The sequence below is a fragment of the Merops nubicus genome, unplaced genomic scaffold, assembly GCF_000691845.1.
Source record: "Merops nubicus isolate BGI_N331 unplaced genomic scaffold, ASM69184v1 scaffold9959, whole genome shotgun sequence".
NCBI lineage: Eukaryota > Metazoa > Chordata > Aves > Coraciiformes > Meropidae > Merops > Merops nubicus.
In genome coordinates this window covers 14562-38892 of record NW_008633042.1, presented here as the reverse complement: position 1 = coordinate 38892, position 24331 = coordinate 14562, and the positions used below count along the sequence as shown (strand labels likewise).

General features: G+C 39.4%; 1 protein-coding gene across 1 annotated transcript; it reads right to left on the bottom strand.

The window, feature by feature from the left end:
* Positions 1-2017: 2017 nt before the first annotated feature.
* On the bottom strand, positions 2018-11765 carry LOC103780426 (E3 ubiquitin-protein ligase TRIP12-like). Its single transcript, XM_008948100.1, has 3 exons — positions 11616-11765; positions 3923-4048; positions 2018-2999 (listed from the first exon to the last, which is right to left on the bottom strand). The coding sequence occupies exons 1-3, from the start codon at positions 11711-11713 to the stop codon at positions 2105-2107; spliced, it is 1119 nt and encodes a 372-aa protein (XP_008946348.1). The 5' UTR covers positions 11714-11765; the 3' UTR covers positions 2018-2104.
* Positions 11766-24331: the final 12566 nt, after the last annotated feature.

Genomic DNA, 24331 nt, shown 5'->3' with positions numbered 1-24331 from the left:
TAAGTCATAACTATTTTCAGATTCTTTTATCTGTGTTAAGTAGAAGCTTCTCAGACAGGAACTGATACCCTAAGTTACCCTGCTGTCAGTACCATCTCAGCCATCATTGACAGCATCTCCCTACCTGATGGCCACAAGACACTACAAAAAAGGGCAGTTGCTATTTCCCTGATTATGGAGACATAATTAAGCTTGCTTTTATATTGTTACATCATCAGTGAGATGACCCAATTTACAACACAAAATATAGGGCTTGAAAGGGATATGAAAACAGTCAAATCAGGAGAGAAAAACAAGAAACTTGCTGCCTCCCCCACCAAGAAATATTTAGCCACAAAAACAGCCAGAAAAGTTTAGCCTTCTCTTCCATCAAATTCTATAGCTGTCATTATATGATGTCACTGCTCAGTTACAGAAACTGCTGTGTATCTAAAGACTCTGAAAGCCACCTTGGCTTCACTTCACACCTACTAATTACCCAGTGAGGACAGGACAATAAATCTCAGAGTACACCCCTTCAATGTGAAAAGCTTCTATAAAAATGGCAACCATATTTCTCCTGATTATTCTCTTCAGCAGAGTAAGCCAGCTCAGCTCTAGCTTTTCCTTCAAAGATCACTACTACTAATTATTCTTGTACTTCCTGAACTGCAATACCCAGAAGTGAACAGCACTGCACTGATACAGACTTGCCTGACCACACATTAGCCAGTGTAATATCTGCTTTCCTCCCACTTTTCTTCCCAGAATCCCTCTACCCATGATTTTTCTTGAAGTTTTTGTAGCTCCTTACACAGAGCTATGCTTGCATGTTTTTTGTTCTATAAGCTCCATTTCAAATTTCTTCAAAAATATATACGTCTCAATAATTTAATCTAGATCACTGTTTGCTTTATCCCTTTAGAAGTACAAATACTTGAATGAAAAATCACCTACTTCAGTTATTCTCTGCCTTCACCTTCTCATTGCTCACTTTTGTTAGAGATAAATTCTCTCCTCCCTGTTGCTTTTCTTCAATGCTAAAAAGTTGCCCGTAACAAGGACAGGTTGCCTAAGAACTTGTTGGCCATTCACATTCCTGTGATTGCCACCCACTTGCCCCTCACTCTATCCTGTGCAAATTCCTAATTTTTACTCAGGAATTCCTCACCCAGTAAGTTTTGAACCATAGAGCAGGTAGGTAAAATCCTAATGAAAAGAAACAAACTTCTCTCCCCTTCCCCAGTGCCATCCGTCTTCAAGTAGCTTACATCATTCCACAATTAATACTCCAGTCATGCCAGTTATCCAAACCAAGCCTGTTGGGTCAATTAAATATACTTGGACTATACAGGAAAACATGCAGTTGCTCTGACCTCAGCCATTTCCTGCATTAGTATTAGCTATAGACATGCCCCAGTTGGGACAGGCTGCTTGTGATCATGTCTTAGGTAAAGGAATCCAACTTCTTATATCAAGATTTAAAAGAACACATGCTGTAAGTAAATTATACAGTACATAAACCCAGCATTAGTGTTTTTTTTTTTTTTTAAATTGTTTACAGCAACAGAACTACAAGTGTAACCGCAGACACTAGCAAGCAGGTGCACTGCCTGGAGACCACTTGTATTTCTTAGTGACAATGTCCAAGAATGGTACCTGTTATCCATACTGGGCACCTGAGAAAGGTTGTATTTTCTAAGAACCATTTAAAAGATGCAGTGACTAACATCCCAGGCACCAAGTACACTACATTTGAAAGATTACTGTTCTCAAATTAACATCAGAGCTTCTCACAGTAAAGAAAAAATTATGAAAGTGACCTTGAAACAAGAAACCACATGTTATCTTCTTGTTTTCCTGTATTTATCATTCCCACTTCAGGACAGAAAGTTAAAGAAAAGAAAGAAAATCTGGCAGGAAAAATATAGCCAAGGAAGTTTTATAACACATAAAATAGATGTTGTGATGGGAACATCTATTATATTTTTTAAATTGATTTGCAAGAGAGAAGGAACTTAAACTTACAGAACACTAGCTGTACTGAAATCATTTGCTTTAGCTTTAAATAGTTTGCAGTCACAGATTTACTCAAAAGCTCAGAACACATTAGAAGTTCATTTCTCTAAGCAGATCCCAAGAAATCTGAAAACAGAAGCATTTGTTTAGCAGATTTGATTTTAAAACAAATACTTGTTCTTCCACAAACGAAAAACTTACTTGCTAGCTTAGCCTGTAGTCCTGAAGGTCCAGGTTTTGATGTTTCTGACTTGGAAGAGCCTGGTAGAGACAGTTTTGCTTTAGGGAGACTGACTTTTGGGCTGAATCGAGTAGCCCAGTCAAACTTTGAAGAGCCACCTGTTTTAGTTGTCTCTTTGTCCCTGCTGCTCCTTCTTGGACTGGGGCTGGACGCAGAACGGGAACGTCTAGCCTTATTCTGGTCCTTTCCTTGTTTCACTCTGGCACCCTGAGGAACAGTAGAAGAAGCAGAGGCAACAGCAGAAGAGGAGGAGGATGTGGAAGCTGAAGAAGAAGAATCAGTGATGGTGCTACACCCAGCTTTGGCTGAGGTCACTGATTTTGAAGCCAGCTTGGAGAGTTTTGCTGACTTCTCTTCAGCGCCAGTTGCCTCAGCTGCCGAACCACTCTTTATACAAGACAGATTCTCTGTCCTTCTCCTTTTCTGGCTTCGGGAGCTACCAGCAGCTCCACCCTTTCTGGTGTGAGCCTTGCTTGTTGATGGCAATTGCGCTGACTTCGGCTGTTCTTGATCTAAGTGTCTTCTCTTAGATTTAGTATGTGGCTTGTTAGTTTCCAAGGGAGCTTCAGTGTGTTGAAGTGCTTTGGGTTTTTTAGCAGAGCTAGGAGAATTGGTCCTCCTGTAATCTGGACTAGCACTGCGTTTAACTCCTCGAGAATTGTCTTTCTTAGAAAATTGCCCCGTTTTTTGCTTTTCTGAAGTACTGACTCTCTCTAAATCTTCTTGTGGTGGTATTAAAACAGCAGATGAACTGCAGCCTCTGTAGAAGTAAGCAGGAACAGCATTAGCTCTCAAATCAAGAAACTTTGCAATGGCAACAGTTTTGCAAGACAAACACCAGCACTCTCTGGAAAGAGCAGGTAAGAAACTTGATTACGAAGGTTACACTGAAACAAAAAGCATGCTTGTATGAGAACAATCATACTGCAAATCTTTGATAGCATGAAAACTAAAATTGTAAAGTAAAAGCACAGTACACAGATTTTTAAGAGAAAGATACAAATTTGGATAGATTTTTCTACTTAATTTTTTTTATGGATATATTGAATGAATTAAAAAGAAAAAAATAATTTTTAATCCATGAAGCTATTATCTGAATGTTTGAGAATCTAAGTTCCCCAAGAGAGTAAGGAGTGTTTAGTAACGCATAATTAGTCGTAACTGGATTCTAGTTCAAGGAAGGCTCTTAATGAAAATATAGTTTCACATCCCTCTTGAAATTGAGGTAAGCCACAAAAAATAGAAGAATTCTCTTCTATATAACAGAAAACGATTCCAGTGTGTATATAGAAGTGTATAAAGAGCAGACAAAGTATGCAAAAATTATTACTGTCAACATAGGCATACTTTAGATTACTACATGTTTCAATGAATATTGGACACCAGAACTCCTTGGGAAACTTCCCCCAGCATGGAGGAAAAGGAAAGAAAGACCTTGCAACTGCTCCAAGACTAGTTATGCAGAAATCGTTTACTCCCCATCACTGACAGAATGCTCTTAGTTGGTGAATCAGAAAAACAGAACACAATTAGAAAGTGAAACACTGAAATATATCTACCGAATACAATACATATATTAGTTAAAATCTATTAGTCATGCATTTTGTAAGAACTCTGTATAACTAGATATATTATACACAGTTGAGAGCAGATAACACAGGTTAACATATGAAGTGCAATTACCTTTTAGAAAAGTGTCCCTTGGACTGCTCAGTAGTAGTATTAGACTGCACTTTGGGTGTCTTTGAAATAGATTTTCTACTCTCAGGAGGGCTATGTGCCTTATGTTTTGCCTGCCCTAAATGTGACCTGTCAGCAGAAAGTCAAAACAGAAAGCTATCAGGATTCCAAGATACAGATATAAACCTGTAGGTAGATTAATTTTTTTTTACCATTTACAGATACTAGTTTATAGCTTCCAACCTTTCTATACCAATACCTAATATTAAAGCAACATTTCGAAAGAATCACCTCATACAGCTACAAATCACTACTAGTGCAACTGTTTTATAAAGCACAAAATTCTTTAGTATTTAGTAATTTTAAGTTATTAAAACATCATCTCACACTTGAACTGTGCATATACGTTCACGTCTTTCTGGTGTGTAAGATTGCTGAATTATTCACTGAAGCATTAAGCTTGCACAATAAGGCACAAGACCAGAGCACTCGTCACAGACCTTTTCAGAAACAGATATATACATACTCATCAACCTCAGGATTCCATGATTAAGACTTTATCCAGTTACAAGTATTTACAAGTTCATCTCTTTGCTCTTCAGTTTAAGAAAATCAAATGCTTAGAATGGAGATGCAACCAGTTTCACTTGGTATGAAAGCTCATACTATACAAAGATCATACTATGCCACAGATAAATTCAAGACTTAAGTTACATCTTCATATATACCATGTCTATTTTCAAAGCAAATTAGAATTGCCATCTGCAAGACTCAGAAATGATAGCTCAGCAACACTTAAGACAGCATTGTATAGGAAATTGCTACAGCAAGGAGCATTTCACTTGTGCTTCCCTGCTTAAAGTACACTTGACTCTGCTGTCACCAGAACAAACACTACTAGTCATATCCTACACACAAATCCTGAGCACTGCTAACCCTTATGAAACCTCCAACCAGCCGAGTACTAATGCTAGAAGAAGTGTTTCCAAGAATTGCTGCTTATATGCTATTAACCTAGGCTACCTAGTCCTTTGAGTTGAGCTATGCAAACATCCTTGAGTCACACAGGGGAAGAAGAGCAATGTGGACTTTGCGTATCCAGCTCCAAACCACCATGATCTCAAACCTAACCCACGGACTCAAACACCAAAGTTTAGGACAAAAGAATAAGTGGGAAAGGCAGAAGAGTTCCACAAGCTTTCAAATGGCTTCTTCCAGCCAAATGCCAAGAAGTGTAATAGAGCTAAGCCTGATATTGACCAGAAAGTTTCATCATCCTTGTAAAGATTTCAGCAAAAGCTTAAACATGAACCTCAGTAGAAAAAAAGTACCAAGTCTAATCACCCAAGTGATAGCCACATGATCATTTGGTTACAGAGTAAGAATGGTAAAACTTCAGAAACATAATTGTTTTTCTTGTTAAATTTCCTTCCTGTTTTCCTCTGAAGTATTCTCATTTAGTCAGTTACACAGAGGAATACACTCAGACTGCACATATTCAAAATATTTCCTGTGGCTCACTTTCCTAAAAGTACATCACTATGAAAAGATTAAATTAACAGCACCTTCTCCATATTCCAGTATTTATTTCTCATACTGGAAGAAATCATTTTTACTACCAAAAGCAAGTGAAACAGAATAGTTACATCTTTAGCTCACAATAGCAAACTTCACCAAAGTAAACTCTGAAAAGTTTCACCTAATCCTGAGTGTTTGGATTTTCCTTTTCCCAACAAAAGATTAAGGCATGAAATTTAATTTTCCCCTTGAAATGTTTTTATTATGGGAGTAACAAATTATTACATAGTTTACACTTGGCAGGAGTCTCATTTTTTATGTAAGGTAATGATCAGGCTTCATTTATTTTGAAATCTATTTCTAAAAGTTATTTTCCCTTAAAGATTTGTGGTTTGCTTTAATTAGAACTGGATTCATCTTGGTGCTTTTAACTATTCACAGAACACAAATAATTTAAGATTTTTTCAACAAAAATATGGCTAAAGCAATAAATCAAAACATCAAGTAATTATATCATACACTGATGAGTTTCCACTTGTTTCAGGCTTTCCCCCTTTCACCTTTAAACCCTTCAGGTTCTCACAAATTTTATGAATGTAATTTCATATCAATGTCTAACTTATATGGACCAATAAACCTTCCATATCCTGAGAATCATTAATACTGCATCATGTACATTACTTGCATTTGCTTTGTTCTCTTCATCCATCAAGCTACCAGTAGAAATCACACATAACTAGAGCAGCAAAGTTACACTAGAAAGATAACAAATGGGAAGTCAAAAAAAAAGTTAAAAAAATCCCTGTCAGTTAAGGACCTACTGTGCTCTTGCTTCTCTGAGTTTAATCATTCACCTTGCATGTGTTGCAAAGAAGGTACATACAGACACAGCAGTAGTACACACAGTAGCATGCCAGTGAAAAGGAGCATGACATGAACTCCACTTCTCTAAGGCTTTGAAAAGGGTAAGGAGACTGACAATGTGGAAAGACTGCAGGTTTAAGTTAAAAGAACTTTAACCATATACCAACTAACAGGTATCATCTCAATTTATGTAAATGTAGCTTGCTTAAAGGCTCATTAAAAGTTAAATTAGAAACAAAGGCAGCTATGATAGTCTGATGAGACAGAAAATATACTTGGAGAATTACGTGCTATGAAAGGTATATGAGCAGCTGGAAGATGGATTCTTCTTAAAGGCTGTAAGCTGCCTGTACATTTGCCCATATTTCAAGGGTTTTAGCTTCTAGCTTATCTATTTATAACCTTTAGTCTTTTCCGTTATTCTTCAGAGGCTTCATTTAAACAAATATACCAGCAATATGTATTTTGAAAGGCTAGTTTCTTCATTAATGATAACAAATAAGATAAGTATTTATGAGCCTGTGTTTGTCCATGTCCCTTTGCAGGGGCAGGTACAGAAAGACTGAGTGCTTACCCAGTGTTGCTCAAGTGTTGTTTTCATTTTTTCCTTCCCCCCTCTCCTTTTCTTTTTTTCCCCAAAACTTAAAGGTAGTTTCATAACCCACTCCAAGGCTTCACTCAACTTGGCAAAGCTCTCTGCTGATACACATTTTAACTCAGAGACAGACGCTCAGTTAAGACTAAAACACATATAGAAGTTGACAAGTGACCGACTACTTGGTCTGCAGTGTTTATAAACTATCTTAAAATAAGTAAAAATAAAATCCCTTGGCATTCCTTAAAACCACAAGGAAGGGCCAACTAGAATCTCTCCTCAAAGAATTACTCTGTGCATTTAAAAAAAATACACCATACCTTTTGAAGTTAATTGTTTAAACAGTGTTTCATCAGTTGTGCTTCTCAGCAGCTGAGAGTGAGGTATTAAATGCTTCCAAGTCTACAAAACTAAACACCCTTCCAGTTCTGTCAGAAGTCAGATAAAGCAACAGCACAGCTGAAATAAGCTGTGTAAAAACCACAGCCCTTTCTCTCCTCAGAAATACTATACATGTCTTCTCCACCAATTCAAGCATTAAATTTTGTTTTTAAACAAATACCAGGTAAGATATTAATACCTATCAAGACTACTCCAAAACCAAATTCTGTTCAGAACAGAAGTATGACTGACAATGGCATTCTTCTTGCTTTAGAATTTGCAAAAGGTCAGTCCAAAGTGTTTTCCAGATTCTGCTTATAGCAATGTCCTCTATGCAGCTAACAAGGATCTCTTATTTCTCATTTAGCCTTCAATCCCAAATGCAAAGGAACACATACATACTACATTTTAAAAAGTATCATATTGTCATACAAAACTGCAATTTAACTTATACTGTATAGCAGTATATGTTAAGCTGCTATCCTACTTAATCTGCATAACATCACCCTTCTGAAGTCTTTAGGAGCAGCAGTCTTTAAAAGATAAGCACCACTGTCATTTCATGCCACTAAAGCTTTTGTAGTACTAGTAAATAACGGTAGGACCACTTTCATGACTTCCTACCAATATAATGAAACATTGCTCATAATGGAAAGGAGCAATCAACTGCACCTCTTTCAAAAGAAAAGGTCTTACTACGTGCCTCAGTATCACTCTCAAACCGTTCCTATCAGAAGTACATACTATGGCATCACTGGGAACTTGAGCCACAAGGGCACAATTCTTCAACACACACAGTGACAACGTAGATACAGAGTTAAGACAGTGACACTAAGTAGCTTCCATCGCCTTCCTCCTGCCCCCAGTGAAAAAACGCTCTCATTAATGCATCTACTTCTCACTCATCTTTGGTTTACTGCTGCAAAAGGAAGATTTAGGATCATTATTGCTTCTTTTCAAACCTGTAAAGAGTCAGCCTTCAATAGAAAGTACTAGAACAGAGAGTTCAGACAAGGGTTCGTGCTGTGCAATTAGGAAGGTGCCATCGTAATTCTAAATTAGTAGGATAACACTGAATACTTTTCAAACTGGTAGTAAAGACCTATAATAACCACAATAACAGAAAGTCACCCAAAGCACAAAGTTTGTTCAGTATCATTACAGACAACAGCAAGCAAAGAATCACATCAGTTCAACTTCACCAAGGCCAGTTTGGTTATGTGCATGTACAGGGAAAACAGTTCACACATCTGTTTTCAAACATCCCTAGTCTCTTGCAGTGAAAAGCACACATCAGAGCTAAGTGTACTGCCTGTTTGTGCTCCAACAATTTTTCTACGTTCTGTGAGCCTATCACCTTTTTTAAAAAAAAACACAACCGTAAAAATCAAATACTCAAAGCACACATGTTATTAAGTTGAGTGGGAAATTGGCAGCAAAACTCCAGCCACAAAACACATCACAGGCTTCACTTGCTCATTTTGACAAGTATTGATATTATTAGCATGACAGCAAGTCAGACCAGTCTAGGGGAAAGTGGTCCTGCATTGCTATTTCCAGGTTAAATCAAATCTACCAATATTAGATGTCACAGGAAGATTGTGCATTTATATTTTAAATGCAAGACTAGAGAGGAGTTTAAGGTTTGTAATTTACACTATCTTCATGCAAGTGAGCAGCACCTGCTCAGCAAGTTAAATTTAAGTGTTTTTTTAACTTTTATCAGTTTAGGGGTTAAGTTTAAGGGTTTTTTAACTTAGACTTTTTCCTTAACTTTTAAGCTACAAAAAGGTCAAAGACTACAGAAGAACACACATTAGCATTTCAGCTTGGAAATGGTATCATTTTTGCAGCCTCTCTCCTTTTTTAACACCTGCCTCAATGGAAGTCTATCACAGAGTTCACTCCAGTCAAAGTATAAGATACAGAGGCAAAGTTGATGCTATTACAAAGTCAACTGGCTATAAGAGCACTTGCTTACATTAGATCAGAAGACTTCACATCAAAATCTGAAATTAGTCACGGACTGTACAAACTAAGTTTCTGACACAATCTGTATTTTGAAAATATCTACACCTCATCCACAAAAAAGCTGTACCCAAAAATCTGTTGTTTCCAGCATTTAGAAAGCCGTTTATACAGAACACAAACGTAACCAGGTATGTGTCTTTGCTCAAAGGGCTATGATTGCAGATCTATGACCAAAGTGAAGTAACCTTATCCAAAACTCCAGCAGGTGTGGCCCTTCAGTTTATTTATAAACTTAGTGACTAGTTCTAGCTATAAAGCAACAACCCGCTACAGGCTCACATTACCAAGTCCCTCTACAATGCCAGGGGTTTTTGTTTTGTATAGGCTTGGGGAGGGGGGAGTCAGGGTGGTGTTTTTTGTTTTTCAGTATGGGTTTTGTTTGTGGTTCTTTTGTTGTTGTTGGTTTTGGTGTTGTGTTTTTTTTGTTGTTGTTGTTTTTTTGTTTTTGTTTTTTTGTTTTTTTTTAATGGGGTTTGGGAGGTCAGGTTTTTTTGTTTTGTACAGGCATTGGGGGTTGGGATTTTTTTTTCCCCCGTGTGTTTGTGTACTGGTTTTGCTTAAGAAACATGAGGATCTAGAGGTGGCTAAATAAAACTGCACACTGTCTGTATGACATCAACAGGAAGTGCAGATAAACAGAAGAAAAAACTGAAAACCAAGATAGTTGCCACTAAGGACCAAAGTCCACCATCTATGCATTTCAATGTTTTTAACTTCAAATCAGACCAGATTACTCCTCTAGCAGGGCAGCTGCTCTGTGTTTTGGAGGCTGCTTCCCAGGAAGGGGCCAGACATCACCTGTTTATACGAAATAGAGAACAAGCCTTTGTTTTTTTTCCTCTTCGCTTCCGCACGCAGCATTGCTCAGCTTTGCTTTTCCACTAATCTGACTTTGTTTTTACCCATAAGGGGTTTTGTCTCCATCTTATTTTCCTTTCCCCTTTTGCTCTGCAGAGGAGGGAAAGAAATAGGGGAGGATGATAGTGACCTGGTGGGCACCTGGTGCTCAACCAGGGTTAACCCACCTCAAGAACAAATACAGCCTAGTTCAGTTGCTCACTAATACAAGTACATTAACAAGAATGGCAAGAAAAAGCTTCAAGAGCTGCACAGAATTAATACGCAGTGAAAGGGAACAAAGAGGTGCCAATTACTCAGTCTTCTCTACAAGGGACACCTCTTTTAACAAACTTCACATACCAGAGTCTCCCTGTGCCCACATGCCATATTTTTTGTTATACAGAAGATGGGGAAGGAATTTGTTACTAAATGGGAATTATGTAATATGGCTCAGTTACATTTTGTCCCCATAGACCTATTACTAATTGCACATGAAAACATAAATAATTTGCTATCATGCATCTGTCAGATGCAGGAAGCCCAAAACAAGCAGAAACCACAAAGCTCAACACTGCCAACAAACACCTCACGCCAGGGCAGACATGGGGGCCGAGTGAAGATTCAGTGGTCTGTGTGCTTGAGGCCCCAATAAGGAAAGTGGAATGTAATGAAGGCTGATTACTCCACTTTCCCACCTAGCTCATGGCAGTTTACTCCCTGCAGGTGCAGATAGTGAAGTTTTGTGCTAACTGCATAGAACAGTTGTCTGTCCACAGCCCCTTCCCCACACTTTGCACATCAGTAATGAAAAAAAAGTATAACTATCATCCCTTTTTGGACCCAGTTTGTCGTATGAGAATTTGGCACCAAATCATAGGGACAGACTGATGGGTTTGTTCTCCTCACCCCTCGATAGAAGGGACACCTTTGGGGAAAATCTGTGACCTTGGCTCCACCGAGTGATTCCTCCCTGGGAGATTTATTACTAAAACTGCAATTGCATTTTAGAGCTATATAGCTAGTCTGCAGCTTAGCATATTTATCAATGGCAACCATAAAGAATCCATATGTTGGGTGTAACTACCCCATGCTGTTTGTGCACCCGACTGCTCCTGCTGACAGCAGCCAGACCCACAGCACCAGGCTGCTCGTACGTCTGGTGTCACACCTACAGTCATAGGTCTCATTGGAACCTATTAAGAGAAGTTCAGCCTCCCCAACCCCTCTAATATCTGCAGACCAGCTAGAAAGCAAGGGGATTTGTCTCTTACCAACTTTGTTTCTCCCTTACCCACAGCTACCCCTTCCCTCCATCATCCCATGTAATAACAGTACAGATATCTTTTTGCTCATGAAATGCTTTTATTCAAATTTCAGTGCTTTAATTGCAGGGTGGGAAGCTTCGTTTATATCACATCAATTTTTCTTTTATATATTAAAACACTCACAGATGTGTAACAGCCATACCTTCCTCCTACTGCGTCGTCTTGTGGCTGGGCCCCAGCAGTGTTTCTCTGTGAACGTCGCAGTGACCCCCCTGGATTGTTATTAGGCCGGTTGGACATTGGCACCTCTCTCCTGAAGGGACATACCCTTTCTAGACACTATCATTCACTGGAAGACAAGAGAGAGATAGTCATAAGGCATGTGGCATGAAAACTCTGAGCCATGCCTCAAGAGGCAATGTAAAATACTATTGTTTAAGTAAAAACTTATGACAAAAACATTTAAACAATTTTTATTCAAAGACAGACCAAGATTCTTCTCAAGAGCATTTACATGCTTCATACACAGTAACCAATTCACAGTATATCTAGCATACAGATGACTTATTTTATTTGATGACCTTAAAAGGTCCCTTCTAACCCAAACTACTCTACGATGACATGCTTCTTTTCTGGCAGGCTTCTACAAATATTTTAAGGAGGCAAGAAAAATGCAATGTAGTAGAATCAATCTATATTTGTCAACATTAAGGAAAAACACTGTCTAATAGAACTCAATGCCTGACAGACAGCAATAGCATTTAAGCATTTTAATTTTCATTGTGGGAGATGACAATAACCGTTTCAGGAATAAGCAGCAGTATCCACAAGATTACAGAAGTAATTTAACTACTGTGCTTTTAAAACAACTTCATTCTCTAGTCAGATTTGTGCAACTTCCACTGGAGATCTAGCTATATAAGCAAGTTCTTCGTCTTGCGAATTTAATTAGTAGGAAAAGGTATTTGAGATAAAAGAATTAATGAGTATACACTATTTAAAAAATAAGAATCAATATGATGGCTTCATATTACTACTTTCAAAATTGCTTTATGACTGCTAGAGGTCTACATATACTATTTTGGAAGTTATTTATGTAAGACTGCCATAAACATCCAGATGCACACCTCAGAAATACAGGCATTTCAAGATCAAGCCTCACTTAGCTCCTCAGTGGAGAGAGATGTTTGTAACCTGTGATGAACTGATCTTTCTATACAGAACACACAGCAACAGGACTACAAACAGCAAATCCAGTTTTACTGTCCAGTTGCATGGAATTTAGTAAAACGGGTATTTGCAGGTGAAAAAAAATGCTACAGGAAGGAAAACAAGTAAAATTTAAGAATATAAGTCCATATGCTGATTCTATCGATATAATATAGCACAATAAGCAAGAAGTCTGCCAGGAAGTAGGTTTAAGACATTCCAGCTGCAGGCTCAGTTGAAATTTGAATGCTTCCAATAAAGTAACTCTCAAGACCTGGCATTGTCAGTCAAACCAGACAATACTTGACTATAATTGTATAATCCCCCAGAAGAGCCTACAGAACAAAAGCAAGAACACGAAACCTGAATGATTCCATTTTGCCATAGGTCATAAGAAATCAGGCGTATAAATTGGTATTATACAAACCATTACCTCACATACCTAGCACAATGCCAAAAGGAACATATATATCAAGACACCTGCACAGCACAAGAAATGAGCAATTGGGATTCTGCTAGCTCAGATTCAGTTTTGTTACACTGTACCGATACAACAACCTAGTACTAAAAGCTCTCCATTAACATGGCAGAAATATTTTTAAAAGGCTCCACAAACCCAACAAGAATACAAATTAAATGAAAGAATTGTTCCCCATTCTAATCCCCACAATGTAGTCAACATTTTTTGAAAGTTGTGTGTTCTTCCCACTAAGAGGTTCAACACAGCAGACAGCAAAAGCAGAAAGTAGGATTAATTAGCCAATCATTGTCTTTACCTTGCTTAGGAACTTGAAAGAATCTAAGCAGAGCAAAAAATACACAATCCCACAAAACGCAGTAGTTCAAATAACCCCGCAGGCAGAAGTCTTGATGACTGGAAAGCTGAGAAAGCTGTAAATGTTACTCCTCAGAGGCTGAGCTTTCCTTCTTAATGATTATTTCTCTTAACTCCTAAACCCTAACAAATATTCCCACTAGGAAAGGTTTAATCCTTTTAAGCAATACATGACATCTTCAGTCTATAACTTCTTATACTTTAGAGCACAAAGAACTTTACAATAGAACAGAAAAAGCCTGCTATAGCTGGAAATAGTGTCAGCTTACTGGTGCAGCCAGATTAGTTCAGTTGAGGAGAGCTTAAGCAGTAGCATCCTCTTCGGAGCACACCACAGATGCAAGGTAAGCCTGACACTAACCAGGTCAAAAGATGACCAAGGTTTCAACACTGCCTAAGGGGTCTAGCTGAAGCTGATCACAGGCACTGTCAAATGCTGTTGTGCATTCTCTTTTTATCTAAAGATCAAGTGAAAAAAATTTCTTCATAAACGTAAGCAAGGAGGCACATCTTGTGCCTTTTCTGAAAGCAGGGAGTTGTGTCTTTGCCTGTACAAAAGTCAGCTGAGGTTGAAATTGGGTACTAATGTCAACTGATCAGTCATACTATGAAATGGTTGCCATACATCTATTGTACCACCTTGCTCCAATAACAATACAAGGAATGTTCATTCCAGCAGGTTTGATTCTGCATGGAACAGAGCTCACTCCAGAGCTCTCCTAACTCAGCCATGTGTTTTCCCACCCAGAGTCAGTACACGGGCTCCTCCACAAAACACCAGAAGAGTTAGCCAAAGAAAACACCACACAGGCAATCCTGGTGCTGTCTAGGTGAAGTGTATTTGAAGTTGACCTGTCCAGGTCAGTCAGCTGCTTTAAGCAGCCTGTGCTAACAAGTTACACAGCACTGCGTGTCACCATGTTTTCAGCTGTGTGGAAGAATGAAGCGGCAGCTGTTTTATCCCGTAAGGCATCTGTCAAGTCAAGATGATGTCCAGAGTTAATTTTTATATTGAAACCTCTCAACATAACTGTGTTTCTTATTGTATAGTGTGTTACCATATGACTCCCAGTTTGCTTTTAAAATATAATGTTGCCTCACAGTTCAGCTATGAACTTTAATGCCAAAACGTTAATTTCTCTGTAAGTATCTGAAGTGATAGATTACCCTGTGCTCAGTCCAGTGCAGCAGAGGTCTTTTCAGAAGGTCACAACTGCCTTCCACATGCTAAAGTGACAAGAAAAGAGCCCTGGGGTTCCTAAATCTGAACCATCTCTTCATCTGTAAGCCCCATTCAGAGCCCTTGGCTTATTCTTTCCCCTCCTTACAAACCTACATTTGAAGATGTGCACCCCAGTAGATGAGCTGAATGAGCCAGTGCAGTCCTGATGTATTTTAAGACTACTTATTTCCTCAACAACACTGAGCATCCTCCCCACACCCATGACAAGAAAGGTGTACATTCAGGCCTCCATGCTTCAGCTGACAGGCATTGCAATTTGAGAATTTTAAGTTCAGGTCCTCTTCAGAATCAAGTTTCCTGTAAATCCAGGATTTTAGTCCATGCTTCACAATTGCATATTCCCAGCTGCAATGCTGTCAAAGCATTGGCCCACAGATGCTCTCCTCATATGCAGACTCTTTAGACTCAGGATGAATTCTAAAACCCAGCATTTCCAAAAAACCCACAACATATCTTTTGAAGATTTCTACCAGCACTACCATCTAACTTATTATAATCTTGCATAGTATTCTTAATTTTTCACAAATACTGTTTACCATTAACAATCATCTTTGCTACTGTATAGGAAAGCAACAGGAATTTACTTCTGTAGACCTAACATGCCCATTATAAACCCTATAGCTCATGTACAGCAAACATTACTTCAAAAGGTTCCACAGGAACAAAAGATACAAACACCACCTGTCAACCTGCAGTGAAGCGTTTATTCCTCTTCTCATGGAAAAGCCTACAGAAAACTACTCACATTTTTTCATGGTTTTGAAGCAAAAAGAAAAAACTACAGAGCAAGCCTGTATTGTTTTTTCCTAAATACCCAAAGTCACTCCCTGAAGAATAATGTCCACTGTAGTACAGCCTATTGTGATGTAGGCTACAGAGAAGAGAATGAGTAAACTAAAAAAGAGAAGGCAGCACTCAAATATATTTCAGGGCCACTGAAAATGTAACAAGACAACGCAGTAACAACACCTGTAAAAATGGAATTGAACCCTTTCACAAGAAAAGGGCTTCTCTAACTTACTTGGATACACTCTAGAAGTTGTTTGTTTGGTTTGGGTTTAAGTTCTTTGCAAGAGCTTTTCAAGCTGTTGCACTCCAATTTCTTGAATATTCAAAGATATGACTAGCATCTCTGCCTATCATACTCCACTATAATATCTGTTAACTGCTTGGAGTTGAGCTAAGTACAGCAACTGGCATACTTTTACTTTTCTAACTTCACCAAAAAAAAAAAAAGTGTCTTATTTAATGCTGCTGCAACAATCCATTTCTCAAAACTGCAAATACTTACTGCCCAGAAGTCAGTACTAAGCAAAAGGAGGGGAAGAAGGAAGAGACAGGAGGATGTTTATGTACCTTGCAAGTTCAGAATACTTTCTTCCAGCAAGTTGCACACCTTGCCAGCCAGAACCCAGGGTTCAGCATACTTATCAGAAAATGTTAAGTCTAAGGCTTCAGGTTTGTATTCCTTCACTTCAACATGGATAACATTAATTTACTTGATCCATTAAATCTATGACAAATCTAGTCAGTTAAGGCAGAAGCAACATTCTAAAAATCCAAGCGTAGAACACATTTAATAATTGAGAATTCAATTACAGCTGAAGAACTTGCTGTGCATGGTTTAGTGACTGCTGAATTCTTCCAACCTACATTATTTTAAATTGATCTCATAGATCTCATAGCTACACCTCATTTTTGCTCACTGTTCACAGGGTTCTCCTCATTTCTCTGCAAACACACACCTACTTTCTTGCCTTGCAAGCACTCATTCAATTGCTTCTACTGCTTCACCAACTGACTCAAATTATTAAGGAGTCTTTTAGTCCAGGTAGTTGCTTTAAACCAAGTCTTGTCAAACTGATTTTGACACTTTTTCTTATTTATATTGAGTCTGGCTGAGCTGATTTTCCCATTGCAGCCCTCCTGGTGCAGTGCTTTTGTGCTGGGAGTTAGAAGGGTGTTGGTAACACCCATGTTGTGACTACCACTGAGCAGTACTCGCTCAGCACCAATGCTCTTTCTAACACTCCCCCCACAATGGGATGGGGGGGGCAGGAGCTTGGGGGGAACATAACCAGGACAGCTGACCTGAACTGACCAAAGGGATGTTCCACACCATGTAACATCAGCTCAACTATAAAGCTAGTACAAAGGAGGAGAAGGGGCTGGGGGTCTACTCCTCAGTCCTCCAGAGGAACCACTACATGTTTTGGAGCCCTGACTGCCAGGGCATCACCTGCTGATGAGAAGTCTTTTTTTCCTCTTTGCTTCTGCACACAGCATTGCTTTGCTTTTGCTCTCTAATTAAACTGCCCCTGTTTTTACCCACAAGGCTTTTGTCTATCTTTTCCTTTCCCCTTTTGCTCTGCAGAGGAAGGAGAGGAAAGGGGGATGGTGACAGAGTGGCTTGGTGGGCATCTGGTGCTCAGCCAGGGTTAACCCACCACATTACCATATTCTCTGAATTTGAGTCATCCACTCAGCCCAGCTCTTTCTCCACTGCAATCCTCACTTCCAAACAAATTTCATTTCAAAGCTCCATGCAGGCAGAAGCTTGTATTTTCAGTTTAACAGCCTCTCGTCTCACTTCTGCTTTTAGAAATAGAACTCAGCATAACTTAGGGAATGGGTACATCAACATACTTAAGATTTCCTAGGAAAATTTTCCAGCATCTCCCAAATTCTCATCATCCCTTCCTTCTTCTTAACAGCATATTTCTGTACACAAACAAAGGGAAAAGAGACTGTCTCTTGAGCTGCAAGGTGCTGTAAGATAGAGTAAGGTGTATGGATTTCAGCTGTGTTCATGTAAACTCTGGATTACTCAGCTGTATGAAAGCATTCAGCCTTAGGGAATGACAAGCTTTTCTTCTTCCAACACAGGAAGAGCAAGATATCACTTATTTTCTTCTTTGCTTCCATTTCTACCTTCTACCCATGAATAGCTATAAGCTGTGTACATCACAAGATGCTAGGAATACACTAAGGCTTGCCCTGCAACACACTATAATGATGTAAAAGTCACATAGTGACTTCTATCAGATTAGCTTCTTTTGAAACAGAAACCACACAAAATCACACCAAATCATACATTCTCCCCTCTATGCTAAAGAAAAAAAAATACACAAATCAATACATGCACAGTTACACTAAGTAGAGCAGATTCAGTACATACAGAAAAATCTGTAGGACAAACAAGATTCTACAGCCTCCTAGTACTGTCACATCCCCTGCCTGTCTACTGTCCCACCAGTGAGGTATCAAGAAGTTTCTTTTTAAAATAAAGATGTTAGGTGGTAGGGGAACATTCCTACACCTCTTCTGGCACAATTTCTAAACTTGGAAACAGTTCCATCAGCTCTCTTTGAAGACATTAATAAGACACTGATGGGAAGGCAAGTGGAGTTCAGCAGCATACAGAAGCTATCTCCTCTTCAGACTGGCGTCTTTTTGATGCAGAGTTCAACTGGAGTACAGTTAGAATAAAAAAGCACCCTGACTGGAAAGGATCTCTCAATATCATCTGGTCTAACCTACAGTTCCAAAGTAGGACCTCAGGTTATGTAAGAGATCTCTCACTCTGTGGTGGTGACAATTTCCAACCACAATGACAAAATATACTCTGAATTCTGAGCAAGAAACGCAAAAGATGAAGTATGATATATATCCTGAAGAAAGGGGATACAAACAAAAAAAAAAATCACAAATTAAGTATCAAAATATCATGCCAGACAAAAGCATGCAAATACAACACTAACAGACTACCCAAAAAGACTACTTTCAGCAGAAGCATTTGATAAGAAGTCAGGCAATAGACGTCAGTTCAAGTAACACTAGACCTCAGATCTGTGTAGGTGTGCAAGGACACACTCCCCATCTCTCCCAAGGACATCCCCTCTCAGAGGACATCAGATACAGAAAGCACAAAACAAGTGGAAACCAAAGCTCAACGCTGCCAACACACACCTAGTGCCAGGACAGACAATGCAGCTTAGTGAAGATTCAGTGGTCTGTGTCCTCAAGGCCCCAGTAAGGAATGTAGTGAAGGTTGCATACTCCATTCTCCCTCCTACCTCATGGCAGACCTCTACTCCCTGCAGATGCAGATACGGAAGTTTCGTGCTAACTGCATGGAACAACTGTCCGTCCACAGCTCCACTCCCACACTTCGCACATCAGTTACAAAAAAGGTATAAATATCATCCCTTTTTGGGCCAAATTTGTGGGATGAGAATTCAGCACCAAGTCATAGGGACAGACCAACAGGTTTTGTTATCATCCCTCCCCCGAAAGGACAATTTTTGGCAAGATTTGTGACCCCAGCTACACCAAGCGATTTTTCCCTGTGAGATTATTATTGAAATTGCAATTGCATCTTAGAGATATATAGCTAGTCTGCAGCTTAGTGTATTTATCAATTGCAGTCTTAAAGAGTCTACATGTTGTGTGCAAATAAACCATGCTATTTGTGAATCCCACTGCTTCTTTTGAATGTGACCCAACCTGCAGCACCAGGCTGTTCGTGTGTCTGGTGTCAGACCTACAGTCACAGCTCTCATTGGTACCTGTTAAGAGACAAGTTCAGCCACCCCTAGACCCCCCAGTATCTGAGGATCAGCTAGAAAGCAAGGGAATTTGTCTCTTAAATTTATTTATCCCTTCCCACACCTATTCTTTCCCTTCATGCAACAGGAAAAGAAAAAACTCTGGCCCTGTTCCTCATGGCAAACATGTGTAGCTTTGGAAGCATTCCTTCCCATTCAGTTCCTCAAAAACACAATCCAGTAACCTGGGCGAAGATGAGGCAGTACACAAAACGTGCATGTAAACTACAAGTAGCAAAGGAGTCCCATCACTGAAAACTAACTAGGACTAGCTCATGTCCATTTTTATACTGGGTACCTTTAGACAACACAGAAGCCGCTAGCCAGAAACAGTTTTCCAAACTGCTGACCGAAAAAAAAGGCACTTCAGCATCATATTCTTCCCAGATTTATTTACAATGCAAAGAGTTCACTTTAATCCAGCTACTCTACAATCAGAGTCAAAGCATTTCTGAGCCATTTCAAAAACAACCCACACACTACAAGGGATATGGATACTGCAGAAAACTTCTCAAATATGAGGAGACCATAAATACACTCAAGATATGGACTCCACAGAAAATAAACACAGTGAAGGAGCAGGAGTACTCCCTGTTCCACTGACTTTACAACAAATAGTCATCAGAAGATTATAGCAACCTTTTGGCCTTGCAATATTAGGGAGAAGTCAGCTTTCCCTTACAGTCTTTCATGAGCTTAGATATTGCCTAGCCTTGTAACTAGCTCGGTGACAATGCAGAAGGCCAGCTTCACAGAATCAGCAAAATGAGTGGCTAAACTTCAAAGGATGTAAACACCAGGTTAAGATTCCTAGACTGCATCTATGTGTATATGTCAATGATGACTTATAGACAAAGACTGGGAAAAGAAAGTCTTGGCATGGAAGAGGAAGGGAGAAGACCAAAAAAATCTCTTCATTTGTGATCTCATGGTTTGGAATTAGAGGGAACTATACTCCTAACTGGCAATTAGAATATTCATTGTCTCAAACTGAAGATTTACAGGTTCCCACAGGAGATAAGAACACTGAAAATCTCTGAAAAGATGTATAATGCTCTTTGCTAGAGGAGTGTCCAGGTTGTTAGGACAGCGTCAGTAGGTTACACATGCCATGACCCCAAGCCAGCAAAGCAGCACCCTTATCTGCTGACTTCTGTCTGGTGAAAGGACTGGAAGGTATCTTTGTAAAAGATACCATAGCTTGAGAACACAGTTTGGGGAAGTCAAAGGTCAAGTATTGTTCAAGGAAAAAAAAATCTAAACACATGCTATCACATGCTTCAGTGTTGATAAAAATAGTTTGACAGCAGGAAGACATTCTGAGTTGTAGAAGCTGAACAACTTCTTCTGCTTCAAGCAGATCAGTAGAATTTGAAATCTGAGATTGCAAAGACCTTTTGCAAGGCCTGGTACAGAAAAGCAAACGATGTCTTCAGTGACCTAGAAGATGCTTAAAACTTTGTTCCATAAAGATTACTGAGACTCAACACCCATCATTGGATTAGAAAGAACAGTGGATTGGCCTATACGCCTCAGCCAGAACCCTGGCGAGTCCTTTTGGGCTGTGGAAAAATCAGGCTGAAAACAGCAAGCAAGGCATTACTCAAAACTATAGAGAAGCACACATAGCACTAGCAGATGGCTTTACAGTCTGTACAACCGACTGTTCAAGAACTCAAACAGGCCAAGAGGAGCCTATAGATGGAGAGAAGGGCCACAAATTAGCTAACAAAGCCCCTGCAAAGTTAGAGAGCAGAATATTCCTGTTCATCTGGACACCTTAAAGAAACCAAAAAAATGCTGCTTATGTTCTATTCTGTATATGGTTGTACAGGAGGTGAGCTCAGGTTTCTCAAGTCTGTCTGTATGACTTGTGTCCCCAGCTCACAGTACACAGGATTTTATGACTTCATTTCATCAGTGAAGAAAGAACCACCATTTTAGTGCACTCAAGAAGTTAAGGGCTAAAGCTTATCTGAATTCTTGTGACCTGGTTAATGGAGCTAGCTAAGGTTAAGACTGTAAACATCTTTATCTTCTATACTCCTTACCTCTGGACGGCCAGAAGCTGCAGTCTGAGAAGGAAGTAAAAGAGTTGTATGGAATAAATCTAACACTGTTTTGAGGGCATCCCTCTTCATTTCTGACACCTCATTGGTTTATTTCTCTTATGCTCATCAAGGACAAAAATACTACAAGTTGTGGCACTTCTTTGGACTGGATTTTGGCTCAAAGTACACAAGTGTCATTCAGATCTTAGATCCTCACCTAAAAACAGAAGTTAACAAAAATAGAAAGCCTTTCATTTTAGTCTCTTGCTTCTTTATAGTTTAGCATTCTGAATGTTTGGAAATGTTGTCAACATCAACTATTCCTCTCATAATTGAGAGCATCAGCAATAGAGTTGATCATAAAAACACCTCTTAGAACATTAATTACAAAAGTAGACCACACGTAAGTTCAAAGAATCTGGCCCTGTTAAAAAGAAATGTATCCAAGCATTAAAAAAAAACATTTATTTTCAAAATAAACCAAGTTTGTTACTCTGTCATTCCAAGTTAAGGAATTTGTCATTTCCATGTCATTGTTTGCAATACATCCAAACTGGTTTGTTTTGGGTTTTGTGTTTTTACATTTTCCACCAGTGTATGATTTGACTTGAATTCATAGAATCACTATGGCTGGAAAGGACCTCTAGGATTATCAAGTCCACCCTTCCTCCCAACATTTTCCTAACCACTAGACCATAGCCTCAAGTGCCACATCCACTCGTTTTTTGAGCACCTCCAGGGACGATGAATCCACCACCTCCCTAAGCAGCCTGTTCCAGTGTCTAACCACTCTCTCAGTGAAGAAATTCTTCCCAATAGCCAACTAAAACCTTCCCTAGCACAACTTGAAGCCATTTCCCCTCATCCTGTCATCAATTTGGGAAAAGAGACCACCATCACCACCACTACAGCCTCCTCTTAGGCATCTGTAGAGAGCAATAAAGTCTCCTCTAGGCTAAACAACCCCAGTTTCCTCAGCCAGTCCTCCTAAGGCATGTTTTCCAGCCCTCTCACCTTGTTGCCCTTCTCTGGACCTGCTCCAGAACCTCAATGTCCTTCTTATCCTGTGGCACCCAAAACTGGACACAGTGCTCAAGGTGAGGTCCCACCAGTGCTGAGTCCAGGGGCACAATCACCTCCCTGCTCCTGCTGGTCACACCATTTTTTTACCAGACCAGGATGTCATTGGCCTTCTTGGCCACCTGGGCACACTGCTGGCTCACATTCAGTCAGCTGTCCACCAACACCCCCAGGTCCTTTTCCTTAATTGTCACACAAGTGAACCAGGAAGTACCCAAAATCACCCCCTATTCCAAGTCTGCCCTGCCCAATGCTTAATGCCTTTGAGTTGCATAGCACCATTTCACTTCAACATCATGAGTCCAAATGCAAACCCTACTGCTACAACATCAAGCCTCTTCCCTATTTTAGCATCTACCAGATGGTGCCTTATTTTCAGTCTGCCATTCACCTGCACCTGGCACACAGCCCTTAAGTAAAATCAAGTGCAACAGCACAAGACAAATACTGACACAGTACATATCCATGTTCCACCTGCAGAGCCTGTTAGACAATACACAGCCAAAGTTGCAGCACAGCAGTTTGCCTGAGCCCTGCCAAGTTCCTAATCAACTTTTGCCATGCTGTCTTACATTACAGAGAGACCTCAGTGGCTAGTAAAACAGTTTGGCCACCAAAAATCTAAATTACTATAAGATGATCTCTGCAATCTTCTATACAGCTAGAAGGAGAAAGGGATATACAAAAAGAAAAGACCTTTAATTAGCCACTAGAATGAAGAAATTCAGAAACTAGATCTTAAAGAAACTGCTGCCGGAAGAAGAAAAGACAGTTGACTTGTACATGGTGATTAGGCAAGTGCTACAGATAAACCCAAGATTACAGATCTAAGGGTATTATGTAAAGAGGGAGGAGGCTGCATCTTCCTTTTGGTAACATTCAGCTTCAGCTTGAAACTGGTTTACATAGAGCAACACCAAAAGTTGTGAAGCATGTTCAGTACATGTCTTGTAGACAAACACTTAGATGATTTCATTTTTTAAAAAAATCTTATGTATCCAAAGGAAGGGAGAAGAGGGACTATTCATCTGTTTTCTATTTAACTAGAACAGGTCTCAAGTGTTTGCATCTTCAAAATATCATTCAGAGAAATTCTGGACAAATGGGAAGGATCTCAGGAATTTTCCTTTTGTTTTTCTTATCATTGATACTTAGCACTGACTCAAACTGGTATCTCTTGAAGGTTCCTTTCCTACATTGTCTCAAGCAGGTTACATTATCCCCCGAATGAGGGCCTCTATCCAAAATCATACACAAAAAGGTTACAGGCCTAGTACATAGCAAGATTCCTACACTAAATGATACAATATGGGAAATGGTTTAATTGCAGTTGTTAAGGAAGAAATCCATTGAACCCAGGTTAAATTTCTGGTTTACTAAGCACTGCATCCTTCACCATCACAAGTATATTGCAACAACAAGGGGATTAAAGCACGTTTAAGTTTTCTAAACTGCACAGCACTCAATCCAACAGCATCTTGGAATCACATGCCACAGATGCATCTTCTCAACCAAAGAAAAATTATACATATAGATTATTTATCTTGCAGTGATGTAATTAAGAGCGAGCTCCAACACATACCAAATTACTGGGATAGGCATGATTAAAGATATTTACCTTGTATGAAGTCAGGAACCTAACAATCTACCAAGTATCTGTACAGAGAAACAGGCAGATGAGCTGAACTAAAGGAAGTGACACCCAAAGAAACACCTGTTAAACACTTAACAACTAAGCTGTCTTTAAGCTGACCATTGATAGGATCAAGACTTCACAGTGCTCAGAATTCTTTATGAAAGAATTAAACAACTTTATGGCACACTTCACTGATGAGCCTGTCTACTCCACTCCACACAGACTTACATTTTCAGTACCTGACAAAGAAAACAAGT